Source organism: Mytilus californianus, unplaced genomic scaffold (genome assembly GCF_021869535.1).
Source record: "Mytilus californianus isolate M0D057914Y unplaced genomic scaffold, xbMytCali1.0.p SCAF_2, whole genome shotgun sequence".
Lineage (NCBI taxonomy): Eukaryota > Metazoa > Mollusca > Bivalvia > Mytilida > Mytilidae > Mytilus > Mytilus californianus.
The window spans coordinates 81,316,010-81,338,042 of NW_026262668.1; the positions used below are offsets into that span (position 1 = coordinate 81,316,010).

Sequence of the window (22,033 nt, forward strand, 5' to 3'; positions counted from 1 at the left end):
CAAGCATAAATGATTACCTTAGTTAGAAGTATATACATTGTTTTTTTAATGCAAATAAATTGCTTCAATTTAACAATTTAAGTTGCTTAATTTTGTAAAATATTTACATTTTGTAATGAAAAACAATAGATACCATAAACATGATAAACATAATAGTTAAATTCCTCTTGAACTTTAATCATGTTAATTGATAAACATATTTTTTGTTCTTTTTTGTCTTTAAATCTGAAACAGTAGTAGATACTTAAATGACAATTCCTGACTAGTGGAAAGCTATGATTGTGTAACTATGAATGAAAATTTTAGACATAGACTAAGACAAGATTTGTACAGTACAAAAAATAATTAAATGAGTAGGATTCAAATAGAAAGATATATCATTGTTAAAACCAAACAATAGAGCCACGAGCATACAAGCACTTCTCTATTTAGTCTCACCACTTCTTCCTATCAGATTTAAAAAGAATGGCTACTTCTCTATATGATTCTGAAGTAGTGTGATCCCTGATGCACCACTTGATATAATTAAAGATTAGATTTTTTTTTAAAGTATCTCATGCATGTATCCTAACAAGCAGTTTAAATTTGAACCAGAAGAGACACACACTTGTAATTAAACACACCTGATGCTATGTTGACACCAGTATTATTGTTTTCCTTATTCATAAATAAATTTAGCATGACAAGATATATATTGGGTTTCTTTTTTATTTACAGGAACTCAAAGGAGGGAAAGCATCTCATAAATTAGGTTTTGTAGATATAAATCTGTCAGAGTTTGCTGGATCAGGGAAACAGTCACGAAAATTCTTGTTGGAAGGTTATGATACCAAACATCGACAAGACAACTCTACTGTGGAAATAATGATAGATATGAGATTGGTATCAGGAGATCCAATATATAAAGTGTAAGTATTGCCATGAATAAGGTTAATCTTATGAGAAAAATGAATGTAATCTAATGCATGGCAGTTGAAAAAAAACAACACAAAAATTGATATGTATGATAAAATGTATGGCTTTCAAATAATTAAAGGGGCCTCGGTGGCCAAGTGGTCTAAGTAGTTACTACTGTAATCACTAGCCAGTCAACACTGAGGTTGTGAGTTTGAACCCCGCTCGTGTGGGTGCACTCGACTCCAATCTTAATTGACTAGGATTGTCAGTTTTCCTATCGAAGGTCGGTGGTTTTCTCCGGGCACTCCGGCTTCCTCCACCAATAAAAACTGGCCGCCACGAAATAGCCCAAAAGCGGTGCTTAAAAGTGGCGTTTAAACAAAATCAAAAATCAAATCAAATAATTAAAATTCCAGAAAAAGAATGAATGTCATTTCAAAGCATAATAAAACACAGGAAAAGATAACTACAGTCAAACCTGGGTATACCTAACCCTGAATAAACTTGTTTCCTGTCCATTCCGGCTGAAAATTAAAGTCCCATTTCCCCCTTCAAAGTTTTTGTAAAAATACCCCCTGTAAAAAATGGACCCTGTGTATTCCAAATTCCGGTTTAATGATGCAGTCCCAATACTCTTCATCTCATTAATTATTACCTGTCAAAACAGGTTTGTTTAATGAAATTAATATGATAACAGTATTGATCAATATGCAATCAAAACATAATTGTGTATACAAGATGGTTTTACAGGATAATCAATTAGCAAGGTGTTAAACCGTGAATTTGCCATAGTGAGCTTTATCATTGAAACACTAGTAAGTTTTAATTAAAATAAACTAAGAGAAATGGCGAATATATCTCAGATAGAACTTACGTTGTAACTTTGATACATTTTTCAAATCTGGGAATAAGGTTTAAGAAATACAGGGTTCCAAAACCAATGACCCTAATTATCAGGGCCTGATAATGAAGACCCAGATGACGACATTCCGTTGTCAAGTTTATGGGTATCGTACATTGAACAACAATGTTTCGATCATCATGAAATTTCGTTTGATAAAATTCTTGCTTTTTAATTGGCTATACCAACATAGGAAATGAACGATGGAAGTAAAACGAGACTTTCATTGAACAATTCAAACAACGCAAGGACTCAGATGCAAATGAAAACAATGAACTCAGAGTGAAAGTGAAACTGACAAGTCGGAGACTAATGCTACCAAGGTCGATTTGACATACAGGGATATTTAAAAAAAAGTTATAGCATTATTTTTTTTTAATTTGGGAAAAAAACCTATTTCTGAAATTTATAAAGCCAATGAATACGAAGACTCAAAACAACGATCGTGCGTAGATAAATGGTGAAAAGGCAGGGAACACTTGTTATGTTCATGTCACAATATTTTAACACAAATCATGACATAACTTTTAATAAATAGATTTTTATGGTATTTCTATTTATTAGTTTACAATGTACAATTAGACAAAACTTTTACATGCAAAAAATCTGACGTCCCATGTCAATAACTTCTTGTCAAAACGGAAACCTTAATAATCTGATCCACTGTCCAAACTGGCCCTTTTTGTCGAGCCTTCGACTTTTGAGACATAATGATCCTACATTCCGTCGGTGTCGGCGGCGGCGGCGTCCACAAATATTCACTCTGTGGTTAAAGTTTTTGAAATTTTAATAACTTTCTTAAACTATCCTGGATGTCTACCAAACTTGGACAGAAGCTTGTTTATGATCATAAGATAATATTCAAAAGTAAATTTTGTAAAAAAAAAATCCATTTTTTCCGTATTTTACTTATAAATGGACTTAGTTTTTCTGCCAGGAAACATTACATTCACTCTGTGGTTAAAGTTTTTGAAATTTTAATAACTTTCTTAAACTATCCTGGATTTCTACCAAACTTGGTAAGAAGCTTGTTTATGATCATACGATAGTATCCAGAAGTTAATTTTGTAAAAAAAAAAATCCGTTTTTTCTGTATTTTACTTATAAATGGACTTAGTTTTTCTGCCAGTTAACATTACATTCACTCTGTGGTTAAAGTTTTTAAAATTTTAATAACTTTATTAAACTATCCTGGATTTGTACCACACTTGGACAGAAGCTTTTTTATGATTAAAAGCTAGTATCTAGAAGGAAATTTTGTTAAAATTTTGTTCCATTTTTTTCCGTATTTTACTTATAAATGGACTTAGTTTTTCTTCCAGTTAACATTACATACAGTCTGCAGTTTAAGTTTTTAAAACATTTATTAGATTCATAAACTATCCTGCATTTTTACCAAACTTGGACAGAAGCTACTTACAATCAAAAGATAGTATAGAGAGGAATATTTTTATTAATTTTTTTCCTCATTTTTGTTGAGCCTGTGATTAACAGCAAAAGTAGGCGAGACACTTACCAATTTTTCATAGTCCCATAGCCGTCCGGTTTATACAGGTTTTACTGTATATATATATTTGAATAAGAAGAATGTCAAAACAATACAGAAAAGTTAATAGTTGTTATGTTATATTTCCATTAATCTTTTTATAAAAGATTCCATTTTCCCCTTTCATACTCTTAACAAACTGTAACAGACTGCAGTTATGCATGTATCTCCATTCTATTATTCTATATATCACTTGTGTAGCTGCAACTCATTTTAGAACATATAAAGACAGTATTAACAACATATTAACATTTCAGTCCTACAAAACCACATACAGTGCCAGGGGATGTAACTGCAGCAGATTATCCTGAACCACACCCAGCAGGACCTCTAGATGATCATAGTGAATCCTCTAGTGGTTTTGGAAGTCTAACACGCAAAGAAAAGACAAATACAGGTATCCATTAATACATATGCCTTATTATGGTTTTGATCAAGATTTAAAGGCTCAATGAACATGGAAATGTGATAATGTGAGCAGGGCATGGTGTCCTGTAGACACATATGTTTGTTTTTTAATATGTTAAACTTTCGAGTTATTACCTGCCCCTGCTACTGCATTGTATGCCCTTACGTTAAGTATGAATTATGAAAAGCTATGCTTATTCTCTGGATAACTTTATTTATGATATACTTCTAAAGCAGACAGCAGCCTTTAGTTGAAGACAGTATGTCAATGTTTCTGTCTGTTGACCTTTAGATGTAGTTTTGTTGTATGTTTGGGTTGCTGTCTCATTGAAGTTTACCCAGCATCTTCTTTATTCATACATCAATTTGATGTTAGTTTCTTTTGTTATTGTGGTATTTTCCGATAAATTAAAACCACTTAAAAAATTGCAAAAAAATAGCAAGACAAAATTATGAAATTTTAACCCCATGAAAATTAATTTAAAAAGTAAATAAAACCTTTAAGTCATGATCTGACTTTAAAATGTAAACATTGAAAACTGATATAGAAAAGACTTTTATTTAAATAAATGTGTTGTATTTATTAAGATTTGAATACATCTCATGCACAAATGAGAGAAGTACATGTCTACAAAACAAGAAATTGACTTTTTAATATGGAAGAAAACATGTCGACCTGTGAAAAGTACAGACATTGGAGAAATAAACCATGCAAATTAAAAAAAAATGCTACAATGTATTAGCTTTCTTATCTTGATATTTTACAACAATTCTTGCATTATTTTTTCAGACAATTTAGAATTAGACCATGGTCCAGAATTCATAAAAGGCCATTCTCGGAATGATAGCTATGCAAGTCAGCAATCTCGTGGGTCAACAGGGTATTCCTCACAACAGCATAGTAGGCAGTCTAGCCTAGGAAATGATAATCCTACACATACAAGGTAATGCACATAAAAGGCTATTAAAAAATGAACATATGTAGGTTATAAAAAATAATGTCTGTCTCCAAATGTAATGGAAAAGATGTGATAGGAAGGTCTTGAAAAATATATTTTAGTACAAGTCAAAGTGAAAAAGACATTATGAAAAAAAACCTGAAACTTTGAAGACGGGTGATATAATTTTTTTTTGTAGAATTTCTTGCTCTCATGCAAACTTGATCATGTCACGTTAAACTTATCTCTAGACATAGATCATAGGTAAAAAGTTATATAACCATAAGATGGTGCGACACATATCACCATGACTTCCATGTGACATTGACCTTTGACCTCAAGTTTAATTTAAATGAACTTAACAGAGAGGGGGTGTTTTCATGTCCATACCCAAACCAGATATATTCTTGTTTGCGTTGCTAGATCTTTTATGAGCACCATATATATTGGAACATGCATATTTGATTTATATTTACAGAAGTCCCAGTGCTGGTTCAGCTTTACAGTATGATCTCAAGAGGGGAAAGGTATTAATTTGAATCTGTTTGTAATTGTATTGGTTATTATATTATACAGCTCTCTTCTCGTGAAAGTTGTCACCCTTACTGCAAAAAATTAAAATAAATGGCAATCATTTTAAGGTGCACAAGTAACTCCGACAGGATTTACCTGACCTTGACATTTTTATGCCCCATTTATGGGCATTATGTTTTTAGGTCTGTGTGTCTGTTCGTTCATCCGTCTGTCTGTCCTGCTTCAGGTTTTTGGTCAAGGTAGTTTTTGATGAAGTTGAAGTCCAATCAACTTGAAACTTAGTATACATGTTTCCTATGATATGATCTTTCTAATTTTAATGCCAAATTAGAGTTTTGACCCAAATTTCACGGTCTATTGAACATAGAAAATGAAAGTGCGAGTGGGGCATCCGTGTACTATGGACACATTCTTGTTAATCAATTTTTATTTTTCAGGATACATGTATCAAGACCTTGAACTTAAATTTCTTCATAGTTTTAATTATAATCAAATATGCAGACGAACCACTTCAGCTTGTCCACCATCGTTGATTGATTTCCTCAAAAGATTGAAGATTTATTAGTCCCCTACTGACGAAGTCGATGGGGACTTTTAGGTTTGCACTCCGTCTGTCTGTCCATCCGTCAGTCTGGCAAATCAGTTTTCCACACTTTTTTTCTTCATGCTTGAAGATATTGATTTGATATTTGGTGTATTGGTTTATCATGACAAGGTACAGATCAAGTTCAAATTTTGTTCCGGTCTGATGATTTTGTGGACTTAAAAAAAATTCACTTGAATAATCAGTTTTCAACACTTTTCTTCGTCATGCTTGAAGATATTGACTTGATATTTGTTATATAGTTTACACCATGACAAGTTATAGATCAAGTTAGAATTTTGTTCCAATGCAATGAATTTTTAACCAGTAGGGGACTATGTATTGCCATGCAATACTAACAGAATGTTTGTTTGAGCTTTGAGAAGGAATACTTGTACAAAGACATGATCAATTGACAGCCTATGTCTAAATAAGGACAGACAACACTATGGCCAAAGAAAAAAAAAACATAAAAATAAAGAACAGTCTGCTAATCATTACAAAAAACATTAAAGATATAGCATAATGATTGCCATAGAAAATTGGGGGTGATCACAGGTGCTCTGAAAATATACACAGTTCTGGAACAACAAGTTTTATTTATTATCTTGATATTGACCTTCTTTCTGGTAGGATTTATTTGAATTGGAATTAATTTTTGTTTCTATTTTTTCCTATGAAAACAATGGACAAGTTCCATTATCAAATAATCTGCAATGGGACAGCATTTTAGAGGAAAGAAACTTGTAGAAATATTACAATAATTCCTGCTCCTGTGCATAGTCTTCAGATAAAAAGAAGATATATTCTTTTCAAAACTTTGAAGAGGTTAACATTTCTACAGCATGAAATTAAGAATTGTCATTTTTTGTCGAGTCTACGACTTCTGTCGCAGAAAGCGAAACTTAGGGATAGTGATCTGGTGATGGTGGCGTTAACTAACTACTTAAAAGCTTAATATTTCAGAAGGTAGAAGACCTGGATGCTTCATACTTTGTATAAAGATACCTTATGTTATGAAGTTTCCACCTGTCATATGTCCAATGTCCTTGACCTCATTTTCATGGTTCAGTGCCTACTTGAAAAAAAAGAATATTTTTTGTAAACTTAATTTTTTTCTTTTTATGTGTCATAGGATAACTATATTTGGTATGTGCGCACCTTGCAAGGTCCTCATGCCTGTCAGCCAGTTTTCACTTGACCTCGACCTCATTTCATGGATCAGTGAACAAGGTTAAGTTTTCGTGGTCAATTCCATATCTCAGATACTATAAGCAATAGGTCTACCGGTACTATATTTGGTGTATGGAATCATTTTGGAATGATTGTAAGGTGTACATGTCCAACTGGCAGGTGTCATCTGACCTTGACATCATTTTCATGGTTCAGTAGTTAAAGTTTAGTTTTTGTGTTTGGTCTGTCTTTCTAATACTGTATGCAATAGGTCAACTATATTTTGTGTATGGAAATATTTTACGATGTATGTGTCAGTCTGGCAGGTTTTTTTTTACCTTGACCTCATTTTTACGGTTCATTACTCAATGTTAAGTTTTTGTGTTTTGGTCTGTTTTTCTTTAACTATAAGCAATGGGTTAATTATATTTGATGTATGGAATGATTGTAAGGTGTATATGTCTGTCTGGCAATTATCATCTGACCTTGACCTCATTTTCATGGTTCATTGTTCAATATTAAGTTTACCTGGTTAAGTTTGTTTCTTAGATACTATATGCTATAGGTCAACTATATTTAAAGCATGGAATGATTGAAAGGTGTACATGTCTGTCTGGCAGGGTTCATTTGACCTTGACCCCATTTTCATGGTTCATTGGTCAATATAAATTTTGGTCTGTTTCTTGTATACTATAAGCAATAGGTCAACTATATTTGGTGTTTGGAATGATTGTAAGGTGTACATGTATTTCTGGCTTGGTTTATCTGACCTTGACCTCATTTTCTTGATCATGTCAAGTTTATGTGATACTTGTAGTAAAACTTTATATTTAGGACTTTTCTTGATCATGTCAAGTTTATGTGATACTTGTAGTAAAACTTTATATTTAGGACTATCACCATAAAATCAATGGTCAGTAAAGCAGGCGAGACATTGCAGCATGTGCACTCCTGTTTTTAATTGAGAGGGAAATTGCTATTTTTCTTGATAAAGGGCTGTGATTAAGCAAATAAAAGGTGTTACAGTAGCAAGTGTAGGGCTTCAAAAATAAAATAATTCACATCTTATATACTTAATAGGAAGACATTATTTGTGATATCTCCAATAATACTCCAGAACAAAACTACATGAAGTAGAATTAGCCAAAAATCAACAAAGCTTGAAACAACAATGGATCCTTATGTTCAAAACTCATATACAATGTAATAAAACAGCAAAAAATATAGCACAGCAGTATTTAAATGAAATATTGAACAAAACATTAAAATACAAAACAGGAACACATCAAAATAGACAGAAACTAGTTTTCCAGATATATTCAGATTTCAGTATTGCCCTCCTACTCCATCAGCCTATGAGAAGTGTGAAGTGTTTTATACTGTACATTTTATTCCAATATTTATAGAACCAGAAATGGTAGAGAGAAGTAACAGTAAGTGGGAATTATAAGGAAGCAATGATTATAAAGGAATAAAAACTATACTATAGGTTTAACAATAAAACATATGAATATTGTAGGTAAAGGATGATTCTATTAAAGTTCGGAGAGTAGATGATACAAGGGTAGATGCAGAAGATCTTGTGAATGAACTTCTTAGTTCTGCTGATTTTGGTTTGAAAGATCAAAGTGAATGTAAGTTTGAAAGCTAAACTGTATAGAATAGGTCTTGTATTGCACCACATATTTTGTTTATGTGACCAAAATAACTGGATGAGCTAAAACCATAGATATAATGTACCGTAGAAACTCGCCTAATAGTCGATCCTACTATAAGTCGGGGGCCCTATTCAACTCCAAATTCTAAGGATTTAGTCTTGACCCTCGTATAAGTCGGACAAAATTTGGGCATTTTTTTTTTCAGCTGACAGTAACTGAACGCCGGTAAAACCAATGCTAATTCCAGGAATAATATTCATTTCTGCATTAATGTTTGTTTGGTTTGAATTTAGTTGATGCTCATCATGATAACTTGTATTGCTGTTAATAATAAAGATGTATTCATTTCTCTTGTTTTGTTCACTGTTCAAATGTTAGATTAGCCATGTGTTGTTTATATAATGCATCAATGATTTTGTAGGGTATGACTAACAACCTATTGTTTGAGAAAAGCGAATATAAACCAATATGAACCTGAAAAATTTAAAGTCAATCAACACTTGATGAAAATATTTTTCACAGCATACATAACTCGGTGTCAAATGAGCATGTACACTTCATAATTCTTATTATATTGTGGTGATTAAAGGATTAAAAAAATTAAGTGAAGTAATCAATATATTAAAATAACTAACTCCAACTCATTAGTGTCATCTGTTTACCTATCACTGACAGTTTTCACACCTTTAGTAAATACAACTCTTTGTCTCTTAATTGGGGTTATCAATGGATTATGTATATGTAAGACAATGATAACCCCTTGGTTCATGAATAAGTACGAGCGTTAGCGAGTACTTATCATGAAGTAAGGGATTATCATTCTCTTACAAACTTAGAATATTGTAAAGTGCTCAAGGCTCAAATGATCTATTCAAGAATTAGTTTCATTGTCAGTGCAATGTTTATAATTGATGCATGACTTCCTTTTTCGGCATGTCATTTATGGATAAGTTTTAGTGGTGTGAGGATTTTCTTATCATTTGGGAAATATTTTTATAAAAAATGCATTATAGATATTAGGTGACACAACAGTAGAAAGAAAAGGTAGGAATTGTATGTTTCCTGATTGTGAGTATGAATGTAAATCATGTAATATTTTAGTGAGGAATTATCCTTTTTTATTTACAGTTTAAATCAATTAATACATTTGAGTTACAACTAAATTTTATTTCACAGCCAATAATTTAGTCCGGCTTTTTACATCAAATACTGTTTCATTATGTCAGGGAAATGTTCAAAAATAATGCCCTTAAAAGTTTTTAATACTGTTTCATTATGTCAGGGAAATGTTCAAAAATATTGCCTTTAAAAGTTTTTAATATGTTCAAAATTAAATTCCTGTTTTTTTATCGGAATACATGTATTGGAAATAACTATTCTCCCCAACCGCTGATCAAGTAATCAAAGTTTTGGAAAGCTAAAGATTTAGGTTATTTTTTATCTGAAAGATTTAAAAAAAATTTTTTTTTGCATTGCTTTGGTATTGTTTAATTTTATAGTAATTTGAAGTTATTAATATTTTCATAATAAAATTCACGGAACCAATTTTACTGCACCAGTAAACTTCAACTTATTTTGAGATTTTTGTTTGTTTCACAATTCAACTTTTAGTCAGTTTCAATTACTGTGTGATAAATCCTTTCAATCTGATAAATGTGCTTCAGGGCAGTTGTAACTCATTTATAGAATATCTTTGTTTTGAACTGTTACAGTAAATAGACCTAAATAATAGGATAATCCCTTACTAAGAACATGATTTACATTCAGTCTTCACAATTAAGAGGCATCCAATTCTACAATTTCATTGGTCGAGAGTACTTTGCTATATTCTAAATTGGCTTGTCAATCAATTTTGTAATTTTTGTTTACCTGAGACACTTTAATGAATAATATTTTGATTTTGGGAATGAATCTTAAAATTATTTTTTGATTATTATATGATTTATAAGCATTGAATTGATATCATGATATCACAATAATGACACAATAACTCCGCTGAAAACATCCTTTCACATATTTGGTACATTGTTATCTCCTTTTCATTTTTGGTTCTTGGCTCTTCTTTTGGGTTTATAGGAAAACCATGTGACCATGAAAATCAATACACAAACCGGAAACAGTAGAATTTCAACACGAATTTGCAGAAAATGTTTACCAAAGAACAAATAAAACACAAAGACAGTATTGTAGTCATTTATTTTCAACAAAAACTTTTTATTTATTGATTTATGTAGGTTTGGCAATCAAAAACGTAGTTTTGACCAGGAAATTCACTCCTGACCACTTTTCTCAAGCTTGGATTTTTCCTCTGGTCGCTAGATCTTGTCTATTAGTCGGTCCCCCTCTCTGGATTATGAATTTTACTCCCAATTTTCCGACTAATAAGCGAGTAGGAACGGTATATGCAATTAGTTGACCTCTAAAAGCTTCAGAAATTATGTTGTATTTGACAAAAATAAAGTAAATCATTTGATCTAATGTCTATGGTCCAACTCTCCAAAGTAGATGATTTGTATTGATTTTTATTCAACAGCAATGCGAGCCTCCCATTCTATAAATTTATTTTTTGTCATTTTATTTTAATCACAAAAGATAAGTTTTTTTTCAGAAGATTTTAAAGTTTTATTTATACATCCACCATATTTGTGTTTTCTCTATGTTACCTTGACTAAAGTATTAGGATTTTACCACTAAAAAAACATGTAATGAAATAAATATCTTCTTAACCTAGACTTAGTAGCATCAGTTCAATATTAACACTTTTACTGATATGTTTACACATTTTTCTAATTACAGCTTCAGGGTTAGAGCTAATAGTTGACAAAGATGGAACTACAGCACTTCGATAACATCAAAGACCTATTATGTTAAAAATTTGTCTCATAGAAATACTTGTGTTATATTGAACCAGTATCATATATTCCAATGTAGCATCAACAAATTCTATTTATCTGAACCATCAAGGACATCATAAATAACATGCCATTACTCCAATGACATTTTTTCTCATCTGTAACAGCACAGACTTCATACAAAAAAAAGGGCGTAAAAAATTATAGGAATAAAAGGAGAACAAATATATTTTTAGTCCATATTTCATGTCAAAATTACTGACAGAAAATAAGATTAAGTGTATAAACACTATTGTTACAACATATAGGAATAATTATCTTAACTGCATTGTGCTGTTACATTATGACAAAAGAATGGACATTTATATATTGAAAACAAAATCTTGTTTTTCTATTGCAGTGGCAAAAAAGGCACTAGATATTGGAAATTAATTATATTGCTACTTACAACAAGAACTTTGAAGAGATGTCAGTAAACTCTTACATGTCTCATTTACTTATCATGACATTAAATTGTTGTTTTTTTTACATTGATTAATCATGAAGCATCAAGAAAATCTCACATTTTGTTGAGGAATATACTTAGAAATCATGTCCCAAGACACCAATATTTTTTTATAGGGCTTTGGTATTATTTTGTGAGGTTAATTCAAGCATGAGGTTTCACATAAAGAGGTATAGGTTGGACTACATGACTCAAACCATTTCTTAATAACAACCTTGTTATGGCAACATTTTATTTTGAAGGCATTTATATGATGATAATAGGAGAGTATTACTCTCTGAAATAGTGATTTAAAGCTGTCAGTTGCTGATTAACATGATCCTTGATTTAATAGACGCATCAATACACTCCCATCTTGACATCTAAACTGGTACTCATTATCTAGGATGGTTAACTCATACATCAATCTATGAGAAGGATCATTTGAGATAAACTCTGCCTAATTCCAGGACTGTTTTCTGAATTGAACTAAATGTTTATATGACTAATATACATATCTGTTATTTAAGTACAAATCTTTGCCTAGCTAGATTTACAGTAGAATTTGAAAAATACTAAAGGGCCTTTATTTATCTGATGTGCAGATTAACAAAAGTTATCTTAGACATCATAGCTTAAATATTTTTTTTTCAATTCAGCTGGCCTATAGGGACATTGTAAGCTTTTGCCCTCTGAAATCTGTATTCTTACACCAAATCTCTGAAGCTACTTGGCCAATTAGATTAAACTAGGTAATGACATTAAAGTAGCATGACCTCCATTACTAAAAAAGAACAATAAAAAATGTACAATTGTAACAAATTCCATACTTTTAATTAATGATCTTTTTAAAAGAATTGTGGTTGATCATCCTAACCAACATGTTACATACCCAAAGAAATTATAACAAAATTCAGAAAAAAATACTTATAAAGATATTAAAGTTCCTACCAAAGATTTGGTAATTGATAAATTTATGGTCCTTTGTTGATGACCACAAACTACCATTAAGCTAGGGCCACCAATGTAGGAAAATTAGAAAATATATCAGAAAATTCAATAACAAAAAATCCTAAGATCCTGCTAAGATGTAATTGCAAGGTGACATCCATTAAATGCTGCACTAATGGTCCTTTTAAAGAACTAGGGTTGATCATCCCAAAATTCATTAATCCAGGCAGTTACCGTACCATAAAAATAAATTTGAGAGACAATTTTGAAAAAAGAATCAAATTCCACATCAAGGACCATTGAGAACAAATGAAGTACTTGATTCTCTATAAGAACTATTTCTAAAGACCCCAACTGCTACAATGATCGATTTAGTAAAATGATAAGACCCAGCTGTGGTTCACCTACTTCAGATCATGACAAGTGATCACTAAGAAGGGTTCAAGTTTTACAATGATGGGTTTTACTCCCATATAAATGCATATGGTGGAGTTTGTCAGTGACTTGTCAGTTACCCATAAACATTCATACACCTTTTCTGCTTGTTGTTCTATACATGCCTTTAAAGTAAAATGATAATGGTTGTGTGTAATAACCATTATTTGACAGAATCATGTCTCCGTACATAAGATGGTTCAATTTTTTTATTTATATTTATGTATATAATTTATTTATTATTATAAGTGCTTATTGTTTAAAGATAGATGTATATAGTTAATAAACAAGAGTTGTGAATTACATCATTGTATTTGCTCATTAACAATGTCCATTCTGTACAAATCAAGTGAAGAAAAGTTTAGATAAATTTGTGGGTATTATTTTTATCAATATTAATTTATGTAATAATAGTCTGTGATTAATTTATACTTTTCATTAATTATGTTGTCTTCTATAGAATAATTCTGAACCTTTCTGACTGATGAGTTGCCATAGAAACATTAACCAAGTGCATTTATCAGTATTATATCTGAATGAGATTATATCATATAAGTATTGTACTTTTATTTATCCAGTATTTTGTTACAATTATGAATTTACAATGAGGTATGCTTCCATTACTGCTTCCTCTAGAATTATGTTACCTAGGTTACTATTGTAAAGTTTTATATATGATCTCATATATGTGGGCACTTTCAATTCAGAAATAAATGTGCATTTAGTCATGTAAATTTTATTAAAAAAATCATTTAATTTAAACCAAGGAATTTTAGTATAGAAATGTATATGCTGAAACTTTAAATATCTAATTCTCTTATTTTGATAGGAAAACAAGTCAATAGCATAAATAAATCCTTGCAATTACCCGGTAGACTTGATTACATGAAAACAGTCTCCCAACACTAGAAAATATAATACAAGCTTCAGATAATTAAATGGTTTTACTCTTATTCAGAAAGATGGCTTATCAAAAAGGAAGACAATATTAAACTATAATTCCATGTTTCAGATTATTTTATTTTTTTTATATTTAAATTGTCTTCTTGCTGTGAAAGAAAAATGTGTAGTTAACAGATATTTTACAAAAATGCCAATTATTAACCCAGATAGTCAGTCACATTACCTTTAGTAGCCGATAGAAATTATATAAGGAAAACTTTTAAGAAAATATTGATTTTTTTTTTATTATCTTTTTAGAAATAGAAAGTATAAATGCTGAAAATATCTGGTATTTATAGATTTTTGAATTCTGATTGGTCCTCTTTATACACAAAAGAAATTAAATATTAATAGTATTTATAAGTGGATGATTTTGTAACAATAGTTTATGTGTTATATTGCTTGTTTATGTATTGTTAGTGTGTTCTTGCTCAGTAGTAATTGATAGAATTTTGTATAGGCCAAGCAAAGATTCTTCCAAACACACAACAGTTTTTACAAGGTCATCTGGTGGAATGTCTATAGGAGCTTTTTTATCACTTGCCTCTGTCACAGGGAAATGATCAGCATATCAAGATCTACAAATAAAGCACATGACAAATACTATCAAATTGACTGTTTATTTGAAATATTGCCCTTAAAGGACAATTTTATCCTATTTGTATTTTTGTTTCAAAATCTTTGCCTAAAAATATATTTAAAAACTCTGAATCAACTGAACCAAATTAAAAACAAACTTTATCTGAATGATCCTTTGTTTAAATTTTAGGTCTTAAATTTCATTTGATCTTTCGACCAACATAGCTGCCAAGACTAAAAAAGAATAATGATGGTTTGTTTTTTAAAAAGCCAGAATTTAGCTTTGTTTGGCCTAACTGAGGGAATTTTTAGTATATTTTTTATGCAGTTTAAACATTGTTGTGCCTTGTTTACTCTTTACTGCTGGATGCAGTTGTTTATGTCCAAAATGTAATTTTAGATAAGACAAGTTTGACAACTTTGTTAAAAAATTCTTATAGTAATGAATTGCCAACATAGCTGTATGTTTAACTGCCATTTTATTACCTTGAATTTGAACTTGTTATTTCATGATTGGCTGGCTATAATATATACAGACTGTTCTGCTACACTTAATATTAAATAATTGTATGTGTAGTCAGTTTCTATTTACCTGAAAATAGTATCCAAAGGTATATTGACACTGTTAAACTGCATTAAATTTGTCATTTTTGCAGGGTACCAACTTGGAATGTTGCATATTTAATTGGTCATTATTATACGATTGTATTCAGATATAACAAAAGGATTTTGTTACAGATATGGAAAGTAACATTGGGTAAATATATAAACATGTATGTGTATTTGTTAATTGTTGAAGACTTACTATGCCCCAAATTCCTCTTCATATAAAGAGTTTTTTAATACATTTGATTGAAACTACTTTTTTCAAGATCATATGTAATTGTTTTTTTACTAGTACACCATAGCATAGGCCAATAGTCAAGATCAAATATTTCTCAGTAACTTAAGATTGGTCTGTTTTTAATATAAATACATATCTTTGATTAGGAAAGAGATCCTGTAAGCTTGTTCTTCATGCTCCTTGGTAAATTAATGTGCAGGGCTTAAGCTTTATTATTGCTGTCTCGCTGTTTGCCTTCGTCAAACTGTATTCCATTGTTTGTAGAGAGTTGAGCATAGTTTGAATTTTTTGTTAGATGTGTTTTGGAGGAGGTTTGCCAAAAAGCCAATATCAGGTTAAGAGGGAAAACCAGCTATATGCCATAATGAAGAAAATTGTCTTACTTTATTGCAATTAAACATAAGACATAATCTCTAGTGATTGATAAGGTGATGCTTTTAAAAAGCAATGATATTGAAGGAAAATTATTCTGCCCCTGAATAATGGAGAGCATTGTACAGTATCATTAAGTGCCAATATTTAGGATTCAATACATTGATTTTAGCAAGAGAATGTCACAAGTCATGTTAGTATCATCAGCTGCACCATTTATTCTGTTTTTCCTTGACAAACATTGTAAAGGATTGATTTGTATGATTAGTTCATTGTCATGCATTTTCATTTTAACGATAAAAACCAGTTAGATTATAATTTTAAAAGATATATGAAATTATTATATAAAGTATATTATACACCCATCTCTTGCCTTGTTTGTTACCTTAAACCTCATGTGTGACAAATCCTCAATATCTTAAGCAGCAGATATTAACTAATATCTAAAAAAAGAAGCTAGATGTTGTTTTGATCTTCCTGTTATATTTGTCTTTAGTTCAATTCAATAAAATTGAGGAAACTAATGGATTACTAAGTGACCTCAATTTGTGCACTGATGAAAAATTCTTATTACCAACTTCCAAAATGAGAAACATTACATGCTTTATTTTAAGAGATTCTGTGTCTTATTTACTCTGTCTCATTTTGTAACTACTTTTATTTAACTTTTCATTCTAATATTGTTTCCTGATTTTTCATTGTTTTTGATAAATGGAATTGTTACTTTTGTATACTTCCTAAGGTTTCTTTTATCAGTTCCAAATAATTTCTCGTTCAACTCTTAAGACTATCTCATTGATTGTATCCTTGGATGATGTCTATACAATTTTTAACAGAAATTTTACATTATATGCCATGTACAGAATTGGTTCTAAACTGTTAAAATTCTTGACATTTTTTTCTTTGTACTGTGTTGACTTAAGATACTGTGAATTCACTATTATTCGTTTGATACCAATTTTCATGGATTCCGTGGGTGCAGGTGAACCAGGTGAACCACAAATTTAAATGTTCAAGGAATTGCAAATGTTCTATAGGGTTGTATGCACACTTTGGCAAAACCATGAAATCAAATATCCATGAAAATGCAAATTTTCCTCAATCCACGAAAATTGGTACCCACGAAAATAAATGAATCCACAGTATAACATTTCAGGGCTAAACATGTTTGTACTTGTTACTTGATAAAGGCAGCCTTTAATCTTTAATAATGTCTGCCATAATCTTATTGTGGTGTGATCTGTTTTTTGAAAATATGTAGATTGTCTTATTAATGTTAATACAACTGTTTAAAAAAAACTAATACTGAGGTAATTCTATGTATCTACAGTTCTACTGATGTTAAATATCAACTTCTATATATTTTCTTATTAAAGACTATAAATTTCAGATATTGAAAATTTGCATTTTTAGAAAAATGAAAACATGTTCACATTTTTATATTCTGGACATTATAAACAATCATTGTAGTGTTTTGTCAGTATTTTTGTTAGCTCAGCTTGCCTAAATGACCTTTGTTAGAAGTGTTGCTTACTTGGTTTCAAATCTGCACGAAAACTTTTGACACACATCTCACATGACTGCTAAAACGAAACATTATAAAATGTCTTGATCAGTACAGACACAAAAAGTCATAGGAAACTAGATGACTTCAGCCTTACAGTCAATCTAGCCAACATTATTATAAATAGGAGCTTTTAGAGGCAATTGAAAATATAAATAAGGCAGAATTGAATTAGTTTTTTGCAGGAATATTGCATGTATGTTCGACTTAAAATTTACATCCAATGACCATTACTAGTATCCAAAATGATTAGATCTGTGAAATTATATTAATTTTAAATGGGACCTTTTTTTTTTAGATAGCACAGTCTACTGTGAAACAATAGTCCAAGAAACCTGTAGAGTTTAACTACTACAGTCCTCTTGTACAGAGCAAAGCTATTTAACTACATTTTGGTAACAAACTTTTATCTTATACCATCTTTACATGGATTAAATTTCCATTTACGTGCTGTTGGAGGTTTTCCAAACAATATTTTGGGCAGGACACAAGTATCTTGCATACAATTTATCTTTTTCTTCTCCATGTACATTTTCTTATTTTAAAAAAAAATACAATAAATTATGTAACCAGATTTGTAATAATCATAAAAGAATTGAAAATCATGTGATATCTGAAGATAGGTCATGAATGGCGCTTAGCAAAGGTTTAAAAATCAGAACTTTCGTAAAAAGACATTTCTACATTATAAAACTAAGTGTACTTCTTTTCTTATATATAGTACTTATGTTTTATAGTGATGTTTTGATAGTATTTATATAGAATATATGTATTGAAACATTTTTTAAATAGAATAAATGAACAAAAAGAACTTTTAAGTCTCATCTTTTCCTGTTTATAATATATACAAGCCTAAAGACTAATGCAACAATAATGATATTATAGGCACCCATACGGCCTTCAACAATGGGAAAAACCTATACCATATAGTCGGCTATAAAAGGCCCTGACATGAAATATGAAACTATTCAATTAAGAAAACTAACGGCCTAATTTATAACAAAACAATTTGCAAAAAAACAGACAGACATGAACCAGTGACAACCAGGCTTAACTCATCATATCGATACAAAGCAGACATCAAACATAAACACAGACCAGATGTGGCAGGGTATTTATCCATCCCTCATCCCTAACAACAAAAAGGTGACTAAGTACAGATCTGAGTGTTCTTGCAGTTACTGACAGCTTGTTCAAAGCCAATAACAACTAATAAAAAAGATCATGTTTCTAAGACTAAAATATCAATCAGTACACATCCAACGTCCAATGTATTTAGTGTAAAGACGTCAATAACAGTCGAGAAAGAAAAAAAAAAGTGCTCATATATCCACACTCAAAAGCCACTTGAAGACAAAGGGTTTTAATCACCAGACTCTTTAAGAAATGTTTTTCAGGAAGCGGAGAGTATGACTAGTAGCTAGCTGTTAAAAAACAAGAGATAAAAATTTAAATAAAAGGACTCCATGTGTTTCTAAACTACCACACCTCTGCGAAAAATAGCTTTGGTGTCATTGAGTAGCATAAGAAATAAATTTGAAAAATTCCAAATTATCCAAGATCCTTCTCCCTATGATAGTTTCAGGCAACCAAATAGCTGAGGAATCTGCTGATGAGATCTGGTATTTAAACCCAGTATTGCTTCTGGAGAATACCACTTGTGTGGTGACAAACACTGCAAGTGCTGCACACAGATGTTTCGTTTATAAACATTCATCAGTACGGCCACTCGGGTTAACTTCAAAATACTAAGCGGTGTGTCCTGCAAAAGTTAAAATGTTATTTACATTTAAGATTGTTCTGTTTGTTGCCTCCAATATGTTGACATTCAACAAACCCCCCAATAGGCATAGGAGCCTTTAAACTGCATTCAAGTTTTAATGATTGAACAGAACATCCACTGGAATGAAGATCATGGATAAAGGAACTTGCTGTCCTTTATCCAGATGGTATTAATAGAAAGAAATATCTGTTTTTGCATGAATTCATCAGTGGTATTTTATGCCTGTATCTAAAAATTATTGCATATTCTCATTTATTTGACACTCACAGTTTTAGGAAGAATTAGTACATACACAAACACATTCAGTATCGAGTTTTGGTATTTGGTTTGCAGAATGTTGGTAAGGGGTACAGGACTGTCTGGCATGTTCATGGTTCATTGTTCAACATTTAGGTTTTCCTCAGAACTTTTTATCAGATACTATATTGATTGATTGATTGATTGATTGGTGTTTAATGCCACTTTCAACACTATTGTGCTATTTCGTGGCGGTCAGTTTTTATTGGTGGAGGAAGCCGGAGGGAACCACCGACCTTCGGTAAGAAAATTGACAATCCTAGTCAATCAATCCTAGTCAATTAAGATTGGAGTTGAGTGCACCTGCCACATGCGGGATTGGAACTCACAACCTCAGTGTTGAATGGCAAGTGATACAGTGTGTCGACTACTTAGACCACTCGACCTCCAAGGCCCCCTCAGATATTATAAGTGAGAGGTAAACTTTATTGGTTGCATATAATAATTGTAAGTGTGCAGGTTTGTGTGACAGTGTTCATCTGACCGTGACCTAATTTTCATTGTTCTTTTGTAATCTTTTGAGTTTATGTTATGGTCTGATTCTAAAATACTATAAGAAATAGATCAACTACTTTGGGTTAAGAAAATTATAGTAAGGTGTACATGTCCATCAAACAGGGTTTATCTGAACTTGATCTTTTTTCATTGATCATTGATCTTCAGTTTCTGTTATACCTGTTTTAAGACCTTGACCCTAAAGACATCCAATCATTATCAGCTACACAGGTGAGACATTTCAGTGTGTGCACTCTTGTTAAAGTTTGTTCTAAAGTTGTGCTGTTACACCACTGTCTAAGGTTAGGGACAGGCTTTTACCTCTCCCCACAAACCCATTTTCTCATTGTGGAAGTCCTTATGTTGACCAGTAGTTGTTTACATTACAAATGACAAATAACAATTCTAACAAGAATGAGATCACTAACAGGGTAAGCATTTCCTCTTGTGTGTGTTTTATTGATTATACAATCCCTAACTAGTTGAGTAATGATTTTGATTAGGTTAAAACCTGTGAACTGTAATTGCTTTGCCCATCTCTAAGTACCTTTATTGGTAATACATGATTTGTGGTGGTGGTTGTTGTGCCATAGGTTTAGACACATTCAAAATATTGTTTAGAGACATATGCCGTATTAAAGGGAAATAATGAAACGCTGCAACTATCAACTAGATCATAATAAAGTGTTGATCTTTGTTTTTCTTCTTCAAAATCATGTCAATTTGAGTGGGAAGGGAAGTCATTTTAATGAAATCTTAAAATGAAGTACATGTAAGAAAAACTCATTGTATAATAATAAATAATTTAATAACAAGTAATGAAGCCTACTACCTAGTAGTATTTATAACATTCCCCCTGGCAATATATATGTATATCTTTACAGAATTTCTACTGAAAAAAAACATCTACATATTTTCCCTGGCAGGCTTCATACAGCTTCTCAATATATAATTTCATCTTAAATCTCAATTTACATCACTGCTTCACATATACAACCTTGCTATAGAATATTTATACTACATATCTTTATACAATTCAATTCAAAGAAATCATCTTTTAAATGATCTTTTTCAATCATGAATTTCAAAGCCAGTATGACTTTTTACATTAAAAGATATTGTTGATTGTTTGTGATGACTATTAAATTAACTACAATGTCATCATTTTGTAAGTTAACATTGTTGTCAATTTAAAATTTCAGTAAGAAAACTAGTTTTCAGTAATAATTTGACTGAATTACCATAGAGAAAAACATTTTCCAGAACAAGCTTACAGGAGAAAAACAATTTCAATAATAACTTAATTTGGGGGGTAAATATCTGTTTGGGAAATGCATGTGCATTTACATTAGTCCTCTAAAAGCACTGAAAAAATTACAATTTTAATCAAGTGTGGTCTTTTTCCCCACTACTGGATAAACAAAGGTATAATCCTAATGAGGAAAATAAAAAGTCAAGCACAAATGATAATACAAATAATAAAATATACAAAAATTTGATCAATTTTCTACTGAAATTATGAATTGGCAGAGGTACTGAGATCATGTGAGATGATTTTAAAACAAGACCATTTCAAACCCAAAAAATACAATCTCCATACAGTGTTACAAAATGTATATGTTATATAAATTTTTAAGATTTATAAATATATATCACCTGAATATAGATGCATATCATATCAACAACACTAACATATTCAAGGGTCATTTCCTTGATCTTTTGTCTATGGAATAATGGCAACCTTGTGAAAACAAATACTATTAAATCCATCAAACATCTCAAGTATAGGTCACTGGG

General features: G+C 31.0%; 2 protein-coding genes across 2 annotated transcripts in view; one reads left to right on the plus strand and one right to left on the minus strand.

Moving 5' to 3' along the window:
• The window catches only part of LOC127728320 (protein FAM102A-like), a 35,064-nt gene extending 16,592 nt beyond the window's left edge, over positions 1 to 18,472 (plus strand). The window contains exons 3-8 of the mRNA XM_052235667.1: positions 718 to 908; positions 3,602 to 3,741; positions 4,543 to 4,696; positions 5,169 to 5,217; positions 8,500 to 8,614; positions 11,435 to 18,472. Coding sequence (XP_052091627.1) covers positions 718 to 908; positions 3,602 to 3,741; positions 4,543 to 4,696; positions 5,169 to 5,217; positions 8,500 to 8,614; positions 11,435 to 11,487 — 702 coding nt within the window. The 3' untranslated portion in view covers positions 11,488 to 18,472. The remainder of the gene's footprint in view (positions 1 to 717; positions 909 to 3,601; positions 3,742 to 4,542; positions 4,697 to 5,168; positions 5,218 to 8,499; positions 8,615 to 11,434) is intronic.
• Positions 1 to 22,033, minus strand: part of LOC127728308 (divergent protein kinase domain 1B-like) — a 302,906-nt gene that overhangs the window by 226,441 nt on the left and 54,432 nt on the right. The gene's annotated exons all lie outside the window — the stretch shown is intronic.